Below are 18,858 nucleotides of genomic sequence, written 5' to 3'. Positions count from 1 at the left end.
GAAACTAAGTACTTATCTATATGCTAACCAAGTCGACTTTCTTTTTACATACACACACACACGTATTACCTATCTACCTCTCTATATATGAAACTATAATGAATGCCAAATCCCTAGAAAGTCTGCAAGGTAAACTGTCGCTCTAGTACACTAATGAGAGTTTAAAAACTTCATCTACTCTGTAAGTATGTTAAGTCTGTCAGGATCTGCCTGAGAAAAGTGTGTTTGCATCTGCCTTAGCACATCTCATGCTCTAACTCTGTTGTGCCATTTGCCAAGAGGCTATGAGCAATGAACCGGATGGACAGAGCAAGCCCATATTTTATACCCCTCTGGCAACAGTAAGGAGTCACAGCCAGTGCGAGGCCTGGGTCTTTGCCAGAAAGAAACAACAGACATATCACCTAGTGGAATTAATAAGGGAAACAGTCTCCCCATAATACTATTATATAATGTCCAAAGGCTCCAGGTTGTAACCTGGTCCTCATAAATACATACAAAGCAGAGTCCTGGGGAGCTTTCAAGCTAAGGAGCATACATCAAGCAAAGTTACTGGAATTTTTTCTCAATCAGGAGGGGTTGCTGGTGTCTCTGCTGTATGAGACCCCCACATAGAGATGGGGTTCATTTCAGTCGGGAGTCTAACAGATGAACATTGATCAAATGCAAACATACTTGGTGACCCAGAGGAATTTACATGTGTAGCAGGAGATGTTACGAGACATGTCAAACGGAGCACTGTGGAAGAGTAACGTTCATTAAATACTTCACTATAAATAATAGTGCAGAAGCAAGTATTACCTATATAAACCTACCTTTGCAGAATCAGAAACATTGTCCCAATATGGAGATGGAAAATCCACCTGTCCCATCAAAATCTGATCGAAAAGCACTTCTTGGTCATCTCCACTTCTATAAAGTAAAGAAAACGAAAACAACAACAAAACCCACATAGGAATTATTTCAGAGCTGGTTTTAATAAGCTTCTTGAAAGTGCCTTTTATTGGAGATCCCTCAGGATGCTTTGGGAAGCTGTTTATTCTCCCCAAGCACGCAACCACAGATATGAATTGTGAGATCATAAAATGAAGTGCATTTGGTACACTGTTTCTGAGGTAACCTGCTTGTCTTTAGGACTGACAGCAACTTTTGAATTGGTTTGAAGGGAAGAAGAGATCTTTAAGATAAAAATTGAAACATCCTTATTAAATGGCTTACATTTTCATTACCTTTTACCCACCACAAAATATGTTGTATTTGATCCATGAAAGAAGATGCTTATTTCACTGTGTATTTTAAACATCAGGCAAAGGCACCCACAACCCGTAACGGAGGCTCTTGTTTTGTAATGCAATGAAGTTTAAACTAAAATAAACAAACATGAGACAGAGATTTCACAGTAAAATTACAGACATTTATGGCGTGTAAATTGCTATGCAGAGCATTGGAAAACCCAAACCCTATGAGCAGAGAACTTTTTCTAGTGGGAATCTTTGTGCTTAAGACAGAAGCAGCACAGGGACCATTCACAGAACAAGGATGGCTGAAGAGATCAAAGTCCATACCCACGGAATGGAGGAAAACCACAGAGCAGGATGTAGGTAATCACACCCGCTGCCCAGATGTCCACCTTCAGGCCATATCTAGAAGTGTGAGAGATATGGTTAGAGAAATCACGGTTATATGAACTATAGTACAAGAACAGAGAAAACATTTTCAGAATTATTAATAATTTCTTATATATTCTGACATGAACTTTCTCTTTGCTCTACCTATTCTAATTCTGCTTTCAGATTAAAGACAAACATCTACATCTTAAAACTATGTCAGAACAGAATGTATGCATGTACAGCAGAAATTGTGCTGTCATCTTGAACGACCTCTACTGACAGAAACACTTTACAGGTAAGACAGTTTGCTCAAACCAGTGTGTATTTACTCAATAGAACAAAACAGAAGAAAAGCACAATGTGTGATAATGAAATAAAATTCAGTGAACTACTAAAATTACTTTTATTGTATGTGTACATGGCTTGTTAGTATCTCAGGGTTAAGCTAAGAGCTTTCTACTTTGAGGCTAAGAACTTGCAGAGCAACCTGATGTAACTTCAAAGTTGGCCCTGCTTTGAGCTGGTTTGGACAGATAGCCTCCAGACGTCCCTTCCAGCTAACCTGTTTTGTGGGTCATGATTCCATATTATACTTGAGCAAAGGCAGCATAAAAATCTTAACTGTAAAAACTCCTAACTGACACACTGATGAGAACATGGTCCACTGAGTACACATCAATGAATCATCACGAGAAGTGATTTACCCAGTTTCAGCAATGATTTCTGGAGCTACATATGTTGGGGTCCCACAAACAGTATAAAGAGGTCCATCCACAATTGTTGCTAGGCCAAAGTCTCCTAGCTTCAGAGATTTGCTTCCATCTTGGTGTTCATAAACCTAAATCAGGAATAAAATTCAAAGGTTTAACATAGTTCTAGCAAGGAAACTACTGTATCATTTACTAACTGCCTGAAATGTTGCTTCTAATTTACACTCTTCTTTCTCTTCCTTACCTACAACATACAGAGAAGCATGTTTTGAAATTTCATGACTAGGACAACTTCCCTTAAATGTACCCATTGTGACTGGGAATGCAGACTACCTGGTCAACAAAGGACATATATATTTCTTCTTGCTAGAAGCTAAAGCCCAGAAGCAAAGGTCTGACCTTCCAGCAATGCAGTTCCTAGGTTAACTCCCCAGTGACAGCCAATTCTCAGTGTGGGCTTTTTTTTTTTTTTTTTTGCTTTTTTCTTTTTACTCACACAGAGCTTGAATGCCCATACAGGGATTTCAACTTCTTAGATAACACATCAGTAACTGCACTGATAGCAACAGTAGAATCATCTTCTCTGTGTATTGAAGTGACGAGATGCAAACCTACCTAGAGTATTTCACCTAGAAACACTGTTCTCTTCTTGAACAATTGTTAAACACCAGTATCTTAGCGGTATGTTCCCTACATGATCCATGGATGTAGGTTGGGCTGCAACACTGCACACTTGCAAATCCTATTCAAAAACATGGTCTGTACATCAGCAACATGATCTTTTTGTTTTCTTTTTATGGGTGCAAAGGGAGATTAAGATATAGTCACAAGAAATAGCTAGAAAACTCAGTAAAAACACCCACAATTTTAAAAGCTGGGCCAATGCAAAAGAAAGACCCCAAAGCTGCAAACACTGAAAATATATTAAAAATGCTTAAAATAAATGAGCAAAATGTATTTAAATTAAATATTAGCGCATGAGTCTTTCTTTATGGCAACTGTTGCTTGGGTTCTTGCTCCCCATTTTGAAATTGTTTATGATGTGATATAATGCTTTTTATCATAATGGCACCTTAAAAAATTGAAACAGCCTACAGAAGGGCATCTTAAAGTATGTATGCATCGCTTTAGTTCTTTGCAACCAATTCAAAGCTGCATGCAGCCTGGCTCACCCTCAGTGATACCATGACAGCAACTACCTGGCAAAAAAAGAAGAAGATCATACTTCTCAACAAAAAAGCAAATCATGCTTAAGACCTATCCTGAATAGCTACTCCTGTAGTAGAAATCACACTTAACTACAGCTGTTTGCAGAGGAGAAATCCTAGATTTTTTCCTACCAAAATGCAATAAATTCTACCATCCTTTAGCAGTCCCTTTAACAGTTCACTTGCAGCAAAAATGAAATCTAGAAGTCTCTCCCCACTGTTCGCTACAGATCTTCAATAACTCATAATAATTAGCTATATTATATATGAAAAACAACAGTTCTCCTTTGTTAATGCTAGTAATGTCTAGGGAGGGAAAGAAACCCCTCTCAGTCCTTCTGAAACACTGCTATCAGGTGCTAGAATTATGAGCAGACATTCAGAATTTACAAAATTCTTCTCCTTTCCTTATGGTGTTTGTTTTTAATGATACAACTGGATTTTTAAGAGGAACAGCAATTTGATACAGATTCACATTTCTCTGCTACTAAGCCAGAAAAAAGATAGGTTTATAGAAAAGTAGGGGAAAAAAAGCAATTATGGTTTTATTAAAAACACAGATTGTTAAATACATCTGGTTCCTGAAACTAAAGAAAGTGCTCTCTGAAATGGCAGTAATAAATCTAATTTCAACAACAGTTTTAATTAAAGACTAGAGACTTTAAATATTCACTTGCTGAAAAATGTAAAGTGTTCACTTAGAACATCAGGAGCTAAATCCAGCCTAATTAGCATCTCATATTCTATTTTATGCAGTTATTTTTTATAAAGCCTTCTCTGAATTACGGTAATCTCATGAATGTTTATAATTTCCTCCTTTAGCAGGCCTTGTATGACTTATATGTCTAAGAAATAAATTACGGAAAAGGCTCATTTGGCAATATTTGCCAATGCAGAATATTTGGTACTCTGCATTTTCTAGCATTTTGCCCCATCTGTTTCCAGGTATTACTTTCCTTGGAAAACTACTTCAGTTGACTTGTAAAGCTGAAGAAAGTAACTTTTCCTCACTCTGTTATAACTCCATATAAAAAGGAGCCCAGTGTGAAGCTGTGGTATGTTACTTGCCAGTCAAGGAATGTGAAACATAATTTAATGCTCATGTTATTCAGAACAAACGCTATATATGTTCTACTGCATTTAAATACTGAAGGGCAATTAAAGAAATGGGGATTAGTGCAAATTACCCACTATGTAGTGCTTTCACTGTTTTAACTAAGCAATAAAACTGTGTAATTGTACAACACTAATTGAATGCAGCCATACGTAATTGTGCGCCACCATATGTATCCTATTACTATAAAGACTGTCAGTATTTTCTAAGCTGCTCTTGTGATCACTGCAGATGGCAACAGTCAGAGAAGTTGTTCTCTAGGGTTTATTATATGGCTATAAAGACATCCTATGACTTGACAAAATAAATGTGCTAAATAGCAGCAATTATGAAAAATGTTCCAATTAAAGCATGGAATATACTCTCTAGAGGACAGAAAATATGTGTGCTGGTAAAACATCACAGATATTCAGCATACCCTAAACTCTTGGCCAGTTGGCTGTTAGGTGGCCTTTGCAAGTCTTAAAGATAATACGGATCATTTAAGCACTTCTACGAATGACTGTTGTTTCATAAAGGATGTTGAGACAGGTTCACATGCAGGAAGGTTTCTCAGCAGGGTCTGTGGCTGATGGTGTACATTAGGTCTACCAGAGAAAGTTACTGCTGGGGAAAAGTAAGCAGAAAAGCGAGAGAGAGAAAAGGGAAGGGGAAAGCTCTCCCCTGTGGCCTGCTGAGAAGAGACGTGATGGGAAGACCCCAGAGGAACATCCTTCCCTGGGTGTCCCCCTGTGCAGCAGGTACTACTTGGCCCCCGCACCTTTCCCATCGTGACTGTGTAGGTTGTGCCAGGCCCCGCTCAGGCTGCCTGGTGGTTGTTGCCGCTGGGGAGGCTGTGAGCACTAGCGGGGGCCCGCGCTGGTCGGGGCGGGTGCTGCACGCCGGTCGGTTGTTACGCTTTGCGCGGGCCTGGTATTGGCTCCCCTGCTGTAACCCAAACGCCACGACCAAGGGGTGGGAAAAGGGTGGGGGAAGAAGGGCTGCTTCTCTCGCCGGTGGCAATCGCTTCCCAGCAGAAGGTGCCCTAACAGCACTGCTGGGTTTGCAGGTGCGAGGCCCTGAGAGCAACAGCAGGAAAACAGCATGTGAACAAGCGAAAAACAGTGCCATGGCAGCTTAGGCAAAGGGTCACAGAGCAGCCAGCAAAAGGCAGGCTGCTGTACTGCAAGCAGAAGGCCCTTGGCAATAGAAAGGCTAAGGCCATTACAACATGGTACAAGTGTTTTATAAATGCCAGGAAAATAATCCTAATTGCCATCTTGTGACATAAGGAACAACCATCCCATTTAACAGATAGGATGATTGAAGTAGAAAGGTCAAGAGACACCTAAGGCCACAAGCAGTCGGTGTCAGAGACAGGATCAGAAGTCAGGCGAGACTGGTTCAAAAGCACTCTCCCAAAACAGTGTTCACTTCTGGCAAAGACTTGATAAACCTCAGAGGATGGATATAATTTGTGAATCAAGTACTGGCTTTTGAAAGTTAGGATGCTGCAAGCAGTTCAGCGCTGTATGTTCCTTGCTTAGTATCAAGAGTGATATATGACCTTTACTTGTGCACTACACTGGAAAAAATCACTTGGAAACAGTTTGGCTGCAATGCCAAATCACATGTCTCTTCCTGTAGGCCAGGGAGTATTACCACAGATGGGTGGGTAGGTAAATTTAACTCTCCCTCCACCACCCCCATCTTCTCCCCTTCCCCCAAAAGCGTCTTCTACTACTTTCAGACTTTAGGAATTCAGAGACATTTCAATGTAAAAGCAGGGTGAGCCTTCCCCCCGAGACAGTCCTGCACTTCCCAAGTCACACCGTTAATGAATCCTGACCTGACTGCTATGAACTTCTGCATGCAGCCACCTATGAACATTAAGGCTGCTACAGGGTGGAAGTGGTTGGTGTCTAATGAGCATTCCACCCAACAGGTTTCCAGCAGTTTCCGGAAACCCAGGCCAGCAATGGCTGCTTTTTCACCCAGAACTATACAGGCATCTCTCACCAGAGAGATCTCAAGTGTAAAAATCGCACTCCCCGGAAGTTCATTAAGATCTACTGGAGTCAGCTTTCCCGTAACACCTCTTCAATGTCAAGCAGTACTAAATGCGCGAAGTGATGGCAGACCGCACACGCAGCTGATATTCTAGGTATCTTAAACATTGTTGCAGGGTTGCAAAACATGCTATAACTGGGACATCTTGATAGTAGAACATCTCAGCAAATTAGGGAAAACTCAGAAAACAGTGAAATGATTAGGAGACATTAATTTCTCAGAAGAAACAAAACTCTCAGCTGGAGAACACAGTGACTGCATTCAAAGGTGCAAAATCCCCAGAAGAAGGAGTCATTGTCAGAGGATCTTTTTCATTGTCTTCACTGGTTGGGGATCATACAGATTCAATCAGGAAAGGGAAGATTTAAGCTGTCTATCAAGAAAAGTGTCTTAATAGAAAGTGCTATAGGATTATTTGGGAGATGCAGCAGGGACAGGAAGGACTCTAAAGATCTCTTCCTGGTTCTGCCCTGGCACGTTACATGATAGGGGTCCATCACTTACACCCACTGTTTGTAAAACTGAACTGCTGCTAATTCCTTAGGGAACTGTGCTGCACTGCAGAGGTACAGATTGGTCTATGAGGGGTCATAACAGCTTTATGTTTATGAGAAGCCTGGAATTATGTTGCAGCACAACAAAAGATCACTTCTAGTGACCACTGGAACAATTGTGTCCCAGGGAGCAGACTACACATAGCATCTGATGTTACTGTACTTTTTGTGATAGCTGTTATTCTGAGGACGAGCTTTACAATGCTGAGGTTAAAATGAAACGACCGATGACTTAGAAGACTGAAACAAACCCAAAGGGCAGGTGGGAAAGGAGGGAGAAGCCCAGACACTCTCTCATGCATTCCCAAGTTAGCAAGAACAATACTGAAAGCTGAATTTTCACTTACCAGCAGATTCTCAGGCTTGATATCCCTGTGAACAATGTTCAAGCTGTGAAGATACTTAATGGCACTGGCCAGATTGTAAAGCATCCCACTGGCATCCCGCTCTGTGTATTTGTTGGTGGAAGTAATAGCATCAAAAAGATCGCCTCCCTGGAGCAAAATGACCATGGCACATGAGCAACTTTTACTTGTGAAGTGACTGAAAAAATTAGGGAAGATCAAGGAGCATCACTTATGGAGGAGGAGGAGGAGGGAGAGGCAGCACAGTTTTCTTCCAGCTATAAATTTTGGGTACTGTGATGACACCTCCCCTAATGGAAGCCGAACATACCATTAATTCAGAACTATTTGTCATGGTTTAGCTAGTCAGCCAAGAGGCTGAGTTTCCCTTGCAAACTGTTCCCTTCTGCTGCTTTTGTAACGTTTGGCAGTACTTGCCAACCTGTGTGTTCAGAGCTCCTCTTGCAAATTTCTGGCATGCCTACATACTTGCTTGTCACCATGCTGGATACCAACCCTCACCACTGTTTATTATAATCACAAATAGACCGATATCAAATTTTTGCCCAAAATCTGACAACCTCACAAAGATGATGAATTTCTGAATAAAACTCAAAACAGCTACCTGTCATCACTGCTAGTGTATTTTAAAAGACTGTTTCCATCTCATAAAACTTCGAAACATGGATTTTAGAAACCGTTTTCTCTACACAAGATGTCAGGTTTTTGGTAAGGTGAGGCTCTTCTTGCAGTAATACTGAAGAACTCTTCAGCATATATGATGGAAAATCATACTGGAGGACAGCTAAGAATTAACACCACTGTTTCACCACAGCTACAAATATAGGTGGCTACCCATGCCATTTCCAGATCCTTATGCTGTTTAATTCAGCTAAAAGCTACTGCCAGTGAAGAGAAAACAATGAGAAAGAAAGGAGGAAGGTAGGAAGGTAGGAAGGGAGGGAGGGAGGGAGGGAGAGAGAGAAGGAGGGAGGAAGGAAAGAAAGAAGGAAGGGAGGAAGGAGGAAAATTAAGTGGAAGCCCTCTAAATTGAAATGATCTTGTTTGCCAGGATCCAAGGCAGCCATCACATTTGGACTATATTGCTAGAGCTGAGCAGGCAAGTGGGGAGAGGAAGAACATTTAAGTGTTTGGAGAAAGACTGAAAAAACAGTTTAAAGAAGAGATTAAGGAGGAAGCTGATAGAACAGAGGGAGGAAGAAATCATCTTTTGAGACATACTACTCAGAGGTGTAAGGCTTTTTGCCAAAACCAAAGCGGTACCTTAAACGGAACATGGACTAACGAAAAAAGAAGAAAAGGACATTCTGCAAAAACACACTGTTGCAGTCACAACACCAGGAGAAAATATACCTCACAGGAGTGTATTTTAAAGGAATATTAGGTATTTTCTGGAGGCAAAAGAGGGGATAGAAACAAAAAAGATTTTTTTCCAGGAATCATGGCTACAGAAGAAAAGGTAGGAAAAGATGACCACTAAAGGCTCAAACCTGAAGAAGCAGACATTACTTGCTAAAAAAATTAATAGCTATATATTAAAAAAAGCATTGGGAAGATGCAGCTGAAGTTTGCCAGTGCAGGTTTATTCCCACCGTTGGTGCAAAAGTCCAGCTTTGGAAGTTGCTTGCAGATGACCACTGTCAAATCTGGACCACATCAAAACTTTCTGCTCTGGCTGGTGACTGTTCAAGACACTTCAAGATACATAGTGTCAAGGAAAAGGAGGAAGAAAAGGTCAAACTAAATGAGAGAGAGGATTAGAGGGAAAGGCCAAATATTCGGAAAGAGGTATAATACCATGTACTTCATGGCATTAACTGATCCCTAAGTATTAGATATGAGCATGTGGCAAAATATGTGGGATAAATAACCTATCTTCCTTAAGCTCCTTCCTCTGAAGCCCCTATACTAGCTGCTTTTCAGCATGAGGCAGTGGATTAAGCAGATCTTTGGTCTTATCTAATATGTTCCAGATGCTCAGTATAAGTGTCAATAACATCAGCAAAGGATCTGCCTCAAAAAAAAAAAAAAAGAAAAAGAAAAAGAAAACAATCTGAGGTGAGATGTAATGGTAAAGAAAGCAAGGTGATGAATCTTAAAACCAAAAAAAGTAGAATAAATTTCAGCCTAAAGTCAGAAGAAAGAGAACAAATATTCTTGTACAAAGGAAATCTAAACTCAGGAAAAGATAAACGATTCAGAGTACATTAACAGAAAGTCAAGTCAATCTGAAGCAGAATCATTTTCTCCCATTAAGTAGTCTGCTTTATTCAGTGAAGTTTCTTACCAGATAGTCTGACAAGAAAAAAGAGCATATATTTAGACTACAGGATTCTCTGCAGTTAAAAGAAAGGTGAAACCCTGGAAAAAGTTAATATAGCTGACAACTGTATCATGCAGAATTGTTTTCAGACTTTCCTTTCCCTAAAGAGCACTTTAACCTACAAGAATCTGCTTAGCTGATTCACACGGCAGGTCACTATCATTTATTTAGGCACAAGGGGTGAGTTTAGGTTGACATTTGTCTTAAATCCCCTGTTCTGGACTGAAATCAGACCAGCAATATCTGAATGCAGTTTTTATCATCTGCACACATGAGGAAGTACACTTGGTACAGTAACCAATTATTTATTTATTACCTTGTTATGTAAATGATATAATCTCTCTTTTCTTCTGCAAAAGTGAAATCATATCCTGGAGCAGTAAAGGAAACTGTGCAATAAATCTTGCTTGTTAAATTGGCCAAACCCCTGTTAGGTTTGAATAACAATTTTGTTTCGCTGTGTAAAAAGGCAACGTGCCAGAGACCAGGTCCTTGCTTCCTTTTACAAGCACCACTTGCAATGTGTTTATATTTGTATTTATGAAGTGCTTTTTCTTACACTTTACAAAGCAACGAATGGCCTATCTGCCATGAGGTGAGGGCAGTATTTGCAGCAATCACTTGTGTCAAACATGTTACTGCCAATTAATGCAGGGTGGTATTAACTGAAACCGTGCTCTGCAGCATCAAGACTTTTCTCCTAGAATTTCTTTCCTGTCTGTGAGTTTGATTTAAACTCAAGTCTTCAGAAGTCAGTCAATAACAGATGGTTAATCAACTGTAACAGTGCATGCTGTGAAATGGTAACAGTCAGCAATTGGTGAATTAACAGTTAATGTCTTTCCAGAACTACCTTCCTTGGTGTCCATAGAGTATAACGATTTTTTTTTTCCAATTAATAAAGATGTTTGTTTCAGAGAAACAAAGTTAAGTTCCCAAGATTTGGATATTTCTTCTAAATTTCTTCTATTACTCCATATACAACTAAAGAACTTATTAAATAAATGTTCTCTATGATATCTTAGCTACACAGATGTCTTGAGAAGCTTTCTGTAGCATAACTGAAGCCATAAATATCTTAGTATTTGCAGTGATTCTGAAGAGTGAAGGAGAAAGAGTGTGAGAAAACAGATATTTTCCAGGAAGTGGCTAAAATGGATGGTTTTCTTTATATACTAGGCCAGGTATTTCATGAGAGTTTTTGGTCTTCTCCTCTGTTATTTAGCTGAGTAGGACTTTGATTAAAAGTCTACCAGAAACTACATTTTTCAAGCATAAATAGCACATTAGGTTGCACCCATAAAACCAGCTATATGCTTAAGTCCTGGCATGTTAGACAAGACACAGCTTTTACTTCTTAGCACACCCCATGGAGCCAAGATGAAGGATTTGTCAATACAGGCTGAAGCTGTGGCTTTATTACAGACTGCAACACACTGCAGAAGTACTTGATGTACCTTTAAACAAGTTACCCTGGATACAGAAAAAAACCTACAGTAGCATGGACTTCAGAGTGAGCTCATGTCATATAAAATGGCAGGATTTATGATTAAAACAGGCTCATGGTACTTGATCTAATGCTGCGTCAACTCACGCTGCATGCCCAGGTGCCAGAGAGGGCTGTGACTGTGACAAAGGTGGGACAGCTCCTCCAGGGCCGGCTGCGGAGAGGCACTCACAGAGTGGAAGAGTGCCATTACCTTGCTTTTTTCTTAGGATTTAACTTCTCATTCTGCCCAGAGAGAGCTTGCTGATGAAGATACGAGAATGAAGGTGGCTGCTGGAAAGATTTCCTACCAGCACAATAGCTGAAGAAGGAAGAAGAATCACTAACGCCACAAGTAAATGTGAAAAACAGGTCTATTCTGTTAAAATAATTATGGGGGACAAAATTTCTGTAGTGGTTTTCTGTTCTAATTTTGATAATTTACTCAATTTTTGGATAATTTCTCAAATATATTTTTACCATCTGTTATGCACAGTGACATACTTGTGTATTTCTGACAGCATGGGGGAAAGAGGCGACCTGGTCAGAGTTTCATAATCTGCTTTGAATTTGCTGCTCCATAAAGGAGGGAAATTAATTCATAAGAACTGGAAGTTACTATGAAGAAATAAATAGGACCCCAAATACAAAATATTGTATATATAATTTTACTTTGCAGAATAGAACCATGCTTTAAATAGCAGATTTTTCTCTTTTCCTCTCCTCCTCCTCCAGCTTAAATTTAGATTATATCAAGAACGAAAACCTGACAAGGGGTCATTATAAATCAGTGGGGAAAAAAGACAGTTAATATGGTTTTAATTTAGCATAAACTAATAAAATATAATTAAAATGTATTTGTTATCAAAGAATATTGCATTTTGAAGACCAGTATTTACAACTATTCAGATTGGATGTGCTTTCAACTGATCTGAAGGCAGAAGCATTTCTGGAGGTAAAACTTTTTTAATCAGAATTTTTTTTGATGCAAATAAATTCTGTGGTCTCCAAAGTACTGTCCACAGAGCACTTCTGAATGTGGCTTACAAAAAGTTAGATGAATATTTGAAATGTTTGAAAGCTACAAGACTATTTGGTGGGGGGTTCCACATCTTTCAGCAGGGAAATGGACAAGGAGACCTTCAGAGATCCCTTCCAATCTAAAGTATTTTATGATTCTATGATTTTAGTAAGCTTTAGGATCAGTGACATTTCTGAACGTGTTTGAACAATTCTTAATTAGCAGCTCATCTCCAAAATACCTACCTTTACAAGTTCCATGACCAGGTACAATTCAGTTGGCATGTCCATCTCCTCAATCAGAAGTACAATATTGGGATGTTTGACTCGTCTCAAAATAGATACCTCATTCTGGATCATGTGTTCCTGCCACACAAGAGAAATCTTTAATGACTTTGGATTCATAGGAAAAACTTTCACCTCCATTGTGCAATGGAAAAGGCAGAGACAACTGGGATTTGCATCAGGATTTTTTAGAAAGGTTACAGACGTTGCCTCCAGCAATACGGAAGGAACATGTCTAGTGACAACATCAGTGTGATAACTGAGAAAAGAACGGAGAATTGAACACCAAAAAAGAAATGTAGCAAAAGAGACATGTTTCTGATGCTGAGAAGAGTAAATTATGGAAGCTTTTTCATTTTTTTTCTCCAATGCAAAATCTTTCCAAAGCATTTAAATAATACAATTGCACCTTCTGAAAGAACCTTTTAAAAATTTAAAAGCTAAAAGAAATTCAATTAATATAAAACTGATAACAATTTGATTAACCTCGTGATACTGATTAGATATACTGACTGGTGTTGCTAGAATTATCTAGTGTTATATTGCTGTCTTCTATAGCATCTGGGATTATGAAAGTTAAAGGACATAATTACAAGGGTAAAGAGAAAGAGGAGTGAGTGCACTGCACACTACTAACCAAAGAAACAATACATGCATCTTGAAAGGCATCTAAAGTAATTTAGAAAGTATCTAAATTGATACTCAGAGGGTCTTATGAGGGCAGACAAAGGCTTCAACCGAAAAGATTCTGACACTTGCCAGGAAGGAGATAAATACCAACAGATTCCCAAACTGATCTTGTCTCTCAAATATTTCTTGAAAAATAAATGTTTTGCTCTCATTTGAATTTTTTGTACTTACTTTTCCTCTACATTTACTTTTTTTGATTATTTTCAGAGCATATTCTCTACCAGTTGATCTGAGGAAAGAGGAAAGAAAATTGTATGTTCAATCACATTGAATATTTTTCTCAGTCGAGTTTGTATTTGTCATTTGAGCACAGTATTAATGACTAGGTCTGGGCAAGAATTCTGTTGAAGTGTTTGTTTTGTCAAGAAATGAAGCTTGTATTTGACTGAAGTTGTTTGTGATCTTCAGCCAAATTTATTGAATATTTGTGCCTGAGAAAAAAACATTAAATATGTTTTGGAAGAACAAAGACATTCCAATCTTTTATAAATGAAACCATTTGATTTTTTTTTCATTTTAAACTGGTATTTGTTATTTCTTCTGCACTTTTATCTAAAAACATAATATAGTATTAGAGATCCCAACCTTTTCAAAAATTAAAAGTTTTGTTTCCTATCAAGCAAAAGCTTTGAGCCATGGAAAATACTTATTTTTTATTTAAAAGTTATTTGTTTGCACATCTATACTCACAAATCCTAAGCTAAAAGTCAGTCCTTAGAATACTGTTTTATGTATTCAACAAGTATATGATATCTAGCAATTAAATACGATATTTATGGGACAGAATAAGAAAGGTTCTAGAGATCGGAAGAAATTACAGAGAATAAATTCAGGATGAGAACACTTTTCCCTTTAGGTGTTTCTTTGGAAACCATATAATATCTACCAGTACTACAAATATAGATATTTATTATAGCATACTAACATAGAAAATTGAGCTTGCAGACAAATTCAAGATATTAACTTCCATTTCTTAACCAAGTTACATGACCAACACATGGCTGCAAGGATAAAACCAAGAAACTCCATTCACAAGCTCTAGTTTCACTGTAAGCTGAAATAAATGGAGGATGGGCAATATGAGAAAAAGCTCTTATAAAAGTCCTTTCCTTCTGTAATTAATATCTAAAACAGTTTACAAATGTTACTATGATGCCCTTAGACATATGATTGGTTGAAAACAAAGGAAAAAAGGGCCCCCCAAGCATATAGGGTAATTTTTTTCATTCTGTATTTAGCATAACAGTTAAATTGATATGTAATAACTTTATCTACTAAATTGATATGTAATAAGTTCCATAGAGAACGCTATGTGAATGTGCAGCCTACTGCCTAAGTGTCCACAGCTTGTCAAGTGGGAGATGTAAAGTGAGTCATACACTGAAAACACTGCATTAGCAAAATGACTGGGCATTTTCATAGCCATATTTAAGCATAGAGATGTCTTCTGGCAATGATATACCACTGAGTATTAATTTAAGAACCAATGGGGATTTTGGTAAAAAGAAAAGAAAAATTCCCAGGTCAGCAGGGATCAAAGACAGTCTATATTAAGATATCAGTTAAAAGACTGTGCAAAGAAATCACATTGGATTATGATGTTTACAAGTTGGAAAAGAATACAACATGCTTAGGACTTAAGCAAAGAAAAATTTAAAACTTCTCCTATCTGTACTTCCTGACTAGAGGGTTTAATGCTACAGTTCCCAGAAATGCACCACACTCCACGCGGGTGCCCCTTCCAGGCACTGGTGTTTGGCAGGTACAGCTCCTGCCCAATGAGGTGACAGGCAGAGATACCAGCACTTCTTGGGGGGAACAGAAGGGCAAGTTAGGAGAAGAAGAAATATTAGAAATTAAGATGCTTGGTGTTCAAACTCAGATAAAATATATTCTCTTTCAATAGGAGTCTCATTCAAACTCTTTGGTTGCCCTAGGAATGCTTCCTTTCTGTCACAAGAAAGGAAACTGATGTTTTTTGTTAGCCATGGGAGACTCTATATACTCCAAAACACTGGGAAACATGAGCTAGTGAGGAAACGTCAGAATTTTGAAGTATCTGAAAGTTAAAAATGAACACATACAAAAACACCGCAGGACAAATTGCGCTTATGATAGAGCAGATATGTAACGAGCAGATGACAACTTTGACTGCTCTTTGTTTTGGTAAAAAGAAAATTAAAGCTAGGATAATGCAAATCCTTTCCCCTAAAAAGCTGTAGAACCACAGGCTGTCAGCAACACTGGAACCTCTGTAACCCACTAAAAAATACTCACAGCAATGCCAGAAACCCACAGTGAAATGGGCATATCATCTCTCACCTATCACTTAAAGTGAACAATAAAAAGGTGCCACACAAAGTAGGAAGCACGTATTATTGCTGGACAAAAGTTTGGAACAGAACTACCATGCAGTACAGCATTAGACCTCTAGTTTATAGAGGGGCTTTGTAAGCCACTCCTTGGATATTTTAACCTTTTGCAAAGCTCTCTGAGATTCCTGATGTACAAGAGACAGCAGACTATCTTCATTATTTTTGTGTGTGTATTAAGTGTGTGTGTGCATGCACATGCGTATGTGTGTGGGCATACAAAGGACAGTTAGAAGTCTCCACATGAAAATTTTGAAGACCAGTTTTGGTTTCTATTTGTACTGTATATTGTCAGAGGAAAGTGCCTGTAGATGCATCTGCAGTGTCAGAGTGGCTAACCAGTGCATCCTGGCTGGTCTCTATGGCTATGGAGAAGTATCCGTGTGATCAGTGAAGATGTGTAACAAGACCCATTCCAAACTGCTTAACACCTCACAGTGTTATTCCTTTGAAGTCTAATGCACACAGCAACTGTACATCAGTAGAAAGTGGAAAAGTCCTCTGACCCAAGTATCACCCCACCAATTCCGGCTCTGCGTCTGAAGTACTGTTTTTCACTTACAAAGACTTTAAGAATGTTTTTGAAGTTGTTTTACATTTACTGGCTTTAATTTCTCCTTCCACACCTGTGATGGCAAGGGTATTCTGCTTTAGAAGTGGAATACTATTTTAATTTTCAAATACTCCCAAAGTAGTAATCTCTAACATAAACACAATCTATAGAATGATGTGGCTCAGAGATCATGAGAGTATTTACTTGGGAATTTCTGAGTAATGAGGCTATTTGAGCATATATTCACTAGATACACCATGTTATCAAATACTTCAGGGACCAAGGAGGATAGGCAAGAGGACAGGAAACAGTTTTCATTTAAGCTGTCTGGGATATTACAGTCAGTAGTTCTGTTAGGTGTGGTGGGACCTATATTTAATTTTGTTCATATCTTTTCCTTCAACTTTAGAAACACTTGTAAAGCACACTAGCACATTTAAACTAGCTCTCAGCACAAACAGATTTTTTTAATCAAAGGACTGTGTATCAAAACCTCAAAGTATTATTCAGCCATGTAATGTTTCTCTCAGCATGTACTCTGTTTTTTAGCTCACCTTTTTCTCTTTTCCAATTTATACATTCTCTTCCATGTTTTCCATCTGTCTCTCGTCCCACCCTGCCCCATAGGTCTTTACTGTGCTCTTTTATTTTCATACTGTTTTGCTGTGATTTGCTTTGGTTCCTATATTCTCCAGTTTAGTGTTCAGATTCTGAAGTTTGATCTGAAGAGCTACTGCCTTTTGCATGATCATCTCCACCATAAACTCCCCCAGAAAGAGCTCTAAAGGTCTCACAATAGCTTTGGTCAAATCCCACAAGCACACTGTCAGCTGACACAAAATCCACTCTTTCCCCTTTCCCCAACAGCTGTCTTAATGGTCTCTGGCATGCCAGACTCTTTCAGATCCAGAGTGGGACCTGTCTTTTTCCAAAGAGAGTCTAGTTTAAAACCAGCCAAGCTAATTCATCATCATCTGCCATGAGTTCTGTTCTTGACTTAGTCTCCAGGATTAATATCACACTCTTTCAGGCTGGAGAGCAAATGTTTTTTTTCAAGCCCAAAGGTGAGATTACAGTCCCCCATAAGATTCCCCCCTCTAGGATATGGTAATAGGGGATGTAAAACTTCATCTATGGGATTTCATGATAAGATCTTGACCTGTCTATGGTTCTTCATTTTGGACTTCTCTAGCGCTGGCTGCTTTTTGCCTTCTCTGCACTGCTACCACCTAAAGTGAGCAGTCTCATACTCATTTTGGATACCAGTATCTTCTCTCTGTCTTTTTTTACGTTATATTCCCTTATTTTTCAGAAATATCACCAAAAGGCATCTGCATTTCTGCTCAGAGTATTTTTGGATTTTATTCCCTTCCTTTTCACACCCTTAAGGCTGTGTTGAGTCAGTTCAAGCAGGGTGGGCAAGACTAATCTGAAAAAATCAAGAAACTGACACCTAAGCTAGTCAACCTGGACACTTTCAGTGACACAGACATTAGAGATGACTTCTCTAATGTAGAGTGGATGTCTAAAATCAGTTTGATTGACAGACTGTCTTCAAGGGTGACTATTTCTCCACCTTTCTTCAAAGGCACCTGAAAAGGTTAGATTTTGATGCCTACACTGCAGACTTGAAAGTTAGGTAGGGCTCATATACTGGTGTAAAGCAAGCAAGTGAGAGATAGATACACATTTTGTTACAGACAAACACAGAAGAGGTTACTGCTCCACGTTAGATGCTAAAACAGACAGCTCTAAAGACACCTTTTTGTGCTTTCTACCACCACTACTACACTACACACAAAACTTCCTGACATCTTTACAGAATGCTCTTAAATGTAAAATGTCTCACCTGCTTAGCACAAAGAGCACGTTGCAAGAATATACTGCAAGGAAAGATGTTACTTCAGTGCAACAGGAAAGACTGAACATAAAGAACTGGTAAAACTGTGCTTAGCACAGCAGAAAAACATATAAAACCCACAAATAATTAAATTCATAGATTGTCCCTTGGAATCATTCCTTTTTCACAGGAGAGGGTATTAGCCTAGTTTTTCCATCTCACTTTGAGACATTACCTTATTCCACATGTCCTATATTCTACAAATGAAGACATGATCTAGAAAAGCATGACATTAGTGATTATTTTTACAGTAATAAGCAAATTATCCTTCTCACCTTTCTATACACTCCTTCACAATAGCAAAATTTCCATCTCCTATAGTCCTTCCAACTTTATATCGCTCTGCTATTGATGCTGGAACCTGGAAGCCTTCCTCCAACACTTCTGAAAGAATCATTAGTACATTTTTATTGTTAGTGAAGGAAACACAGATGTTGCACATAACATGCATTTTAAGTCTATGGTTTAGGAGCCTGGAAACCATTCAGAGCCAGTATCTCACTTATTGTACAATGAAACCATGCTGCTGACATTGTATATACTCAACAGGTTTCAGGCAGATACAATAATGAAAAATAAGACTTCTGGGGGCTCAAACATACCACCATTTGAGTGTTAC

General features: G+C 38.7%; 1 protein-coding gene across 4 annotated transcripts in view; it reads right to left on the bottom strand.

Annotated features, from left to right (window-relative positions):
• DCLK1 (doublecortin like kinase 1) overlaps positions 1–18,858 on the bottom strand; it is a 244,698-nt gene that overhangs the window by 29,052 nt on the left and 196,788 nt on the right. For all 4 annotated transcript variants that reach the window (XM_026098293.2, XM_026098292.2, XM_064504926.1 and 1 more), the window contains 7 exons: positions 18,515–18,623; positions 13,586–13,643; positions 12,686–12,805; positions 7,593–7,739; positions 2,315–2,448; positions 1,566–1,643; positions 816–912 (listed from right to left, as the gene is read on the bottom strand). In XM_026098293.2, the coding sequence (XP_025954078.1) occupies positions 816–912; positions 1,566–1,643; positions 2,315–2,448; positions 7,593–7,739; positions 12,686–12,805; positions 13,586–13,643; positions 18,515–18,623 (743 nt within the window). The remainder of the gene's footprint in view (positions 1–815; positions 913–1,565; positions 1,644–2,314; positions 2,449–7,592; positions 7,740–12,685; positions 12,806–13,585; positions 13,644–18,514; positions 18,624–18,858) is intronic.

Source organism: Dromaius novaehollandiae, chromosome 1 (assembly GCF_036370855.1).
Source record: "Dromaius novaehollandiae isolate bDroNov1 chromosome 1, bDroNov1.hap1, whole genome shotgun sequence".
In the NCBI taxonomy this organism is placed as follows: Eukaryota; Metazoa; Chordata; class Aves; order Casuariiformes; family Dromaiidae; genus Dromaius; species Dromaius novaehollandiae.
This window is presented reverse-complemented; position numbering and strand designations above follow the sequence as displayed.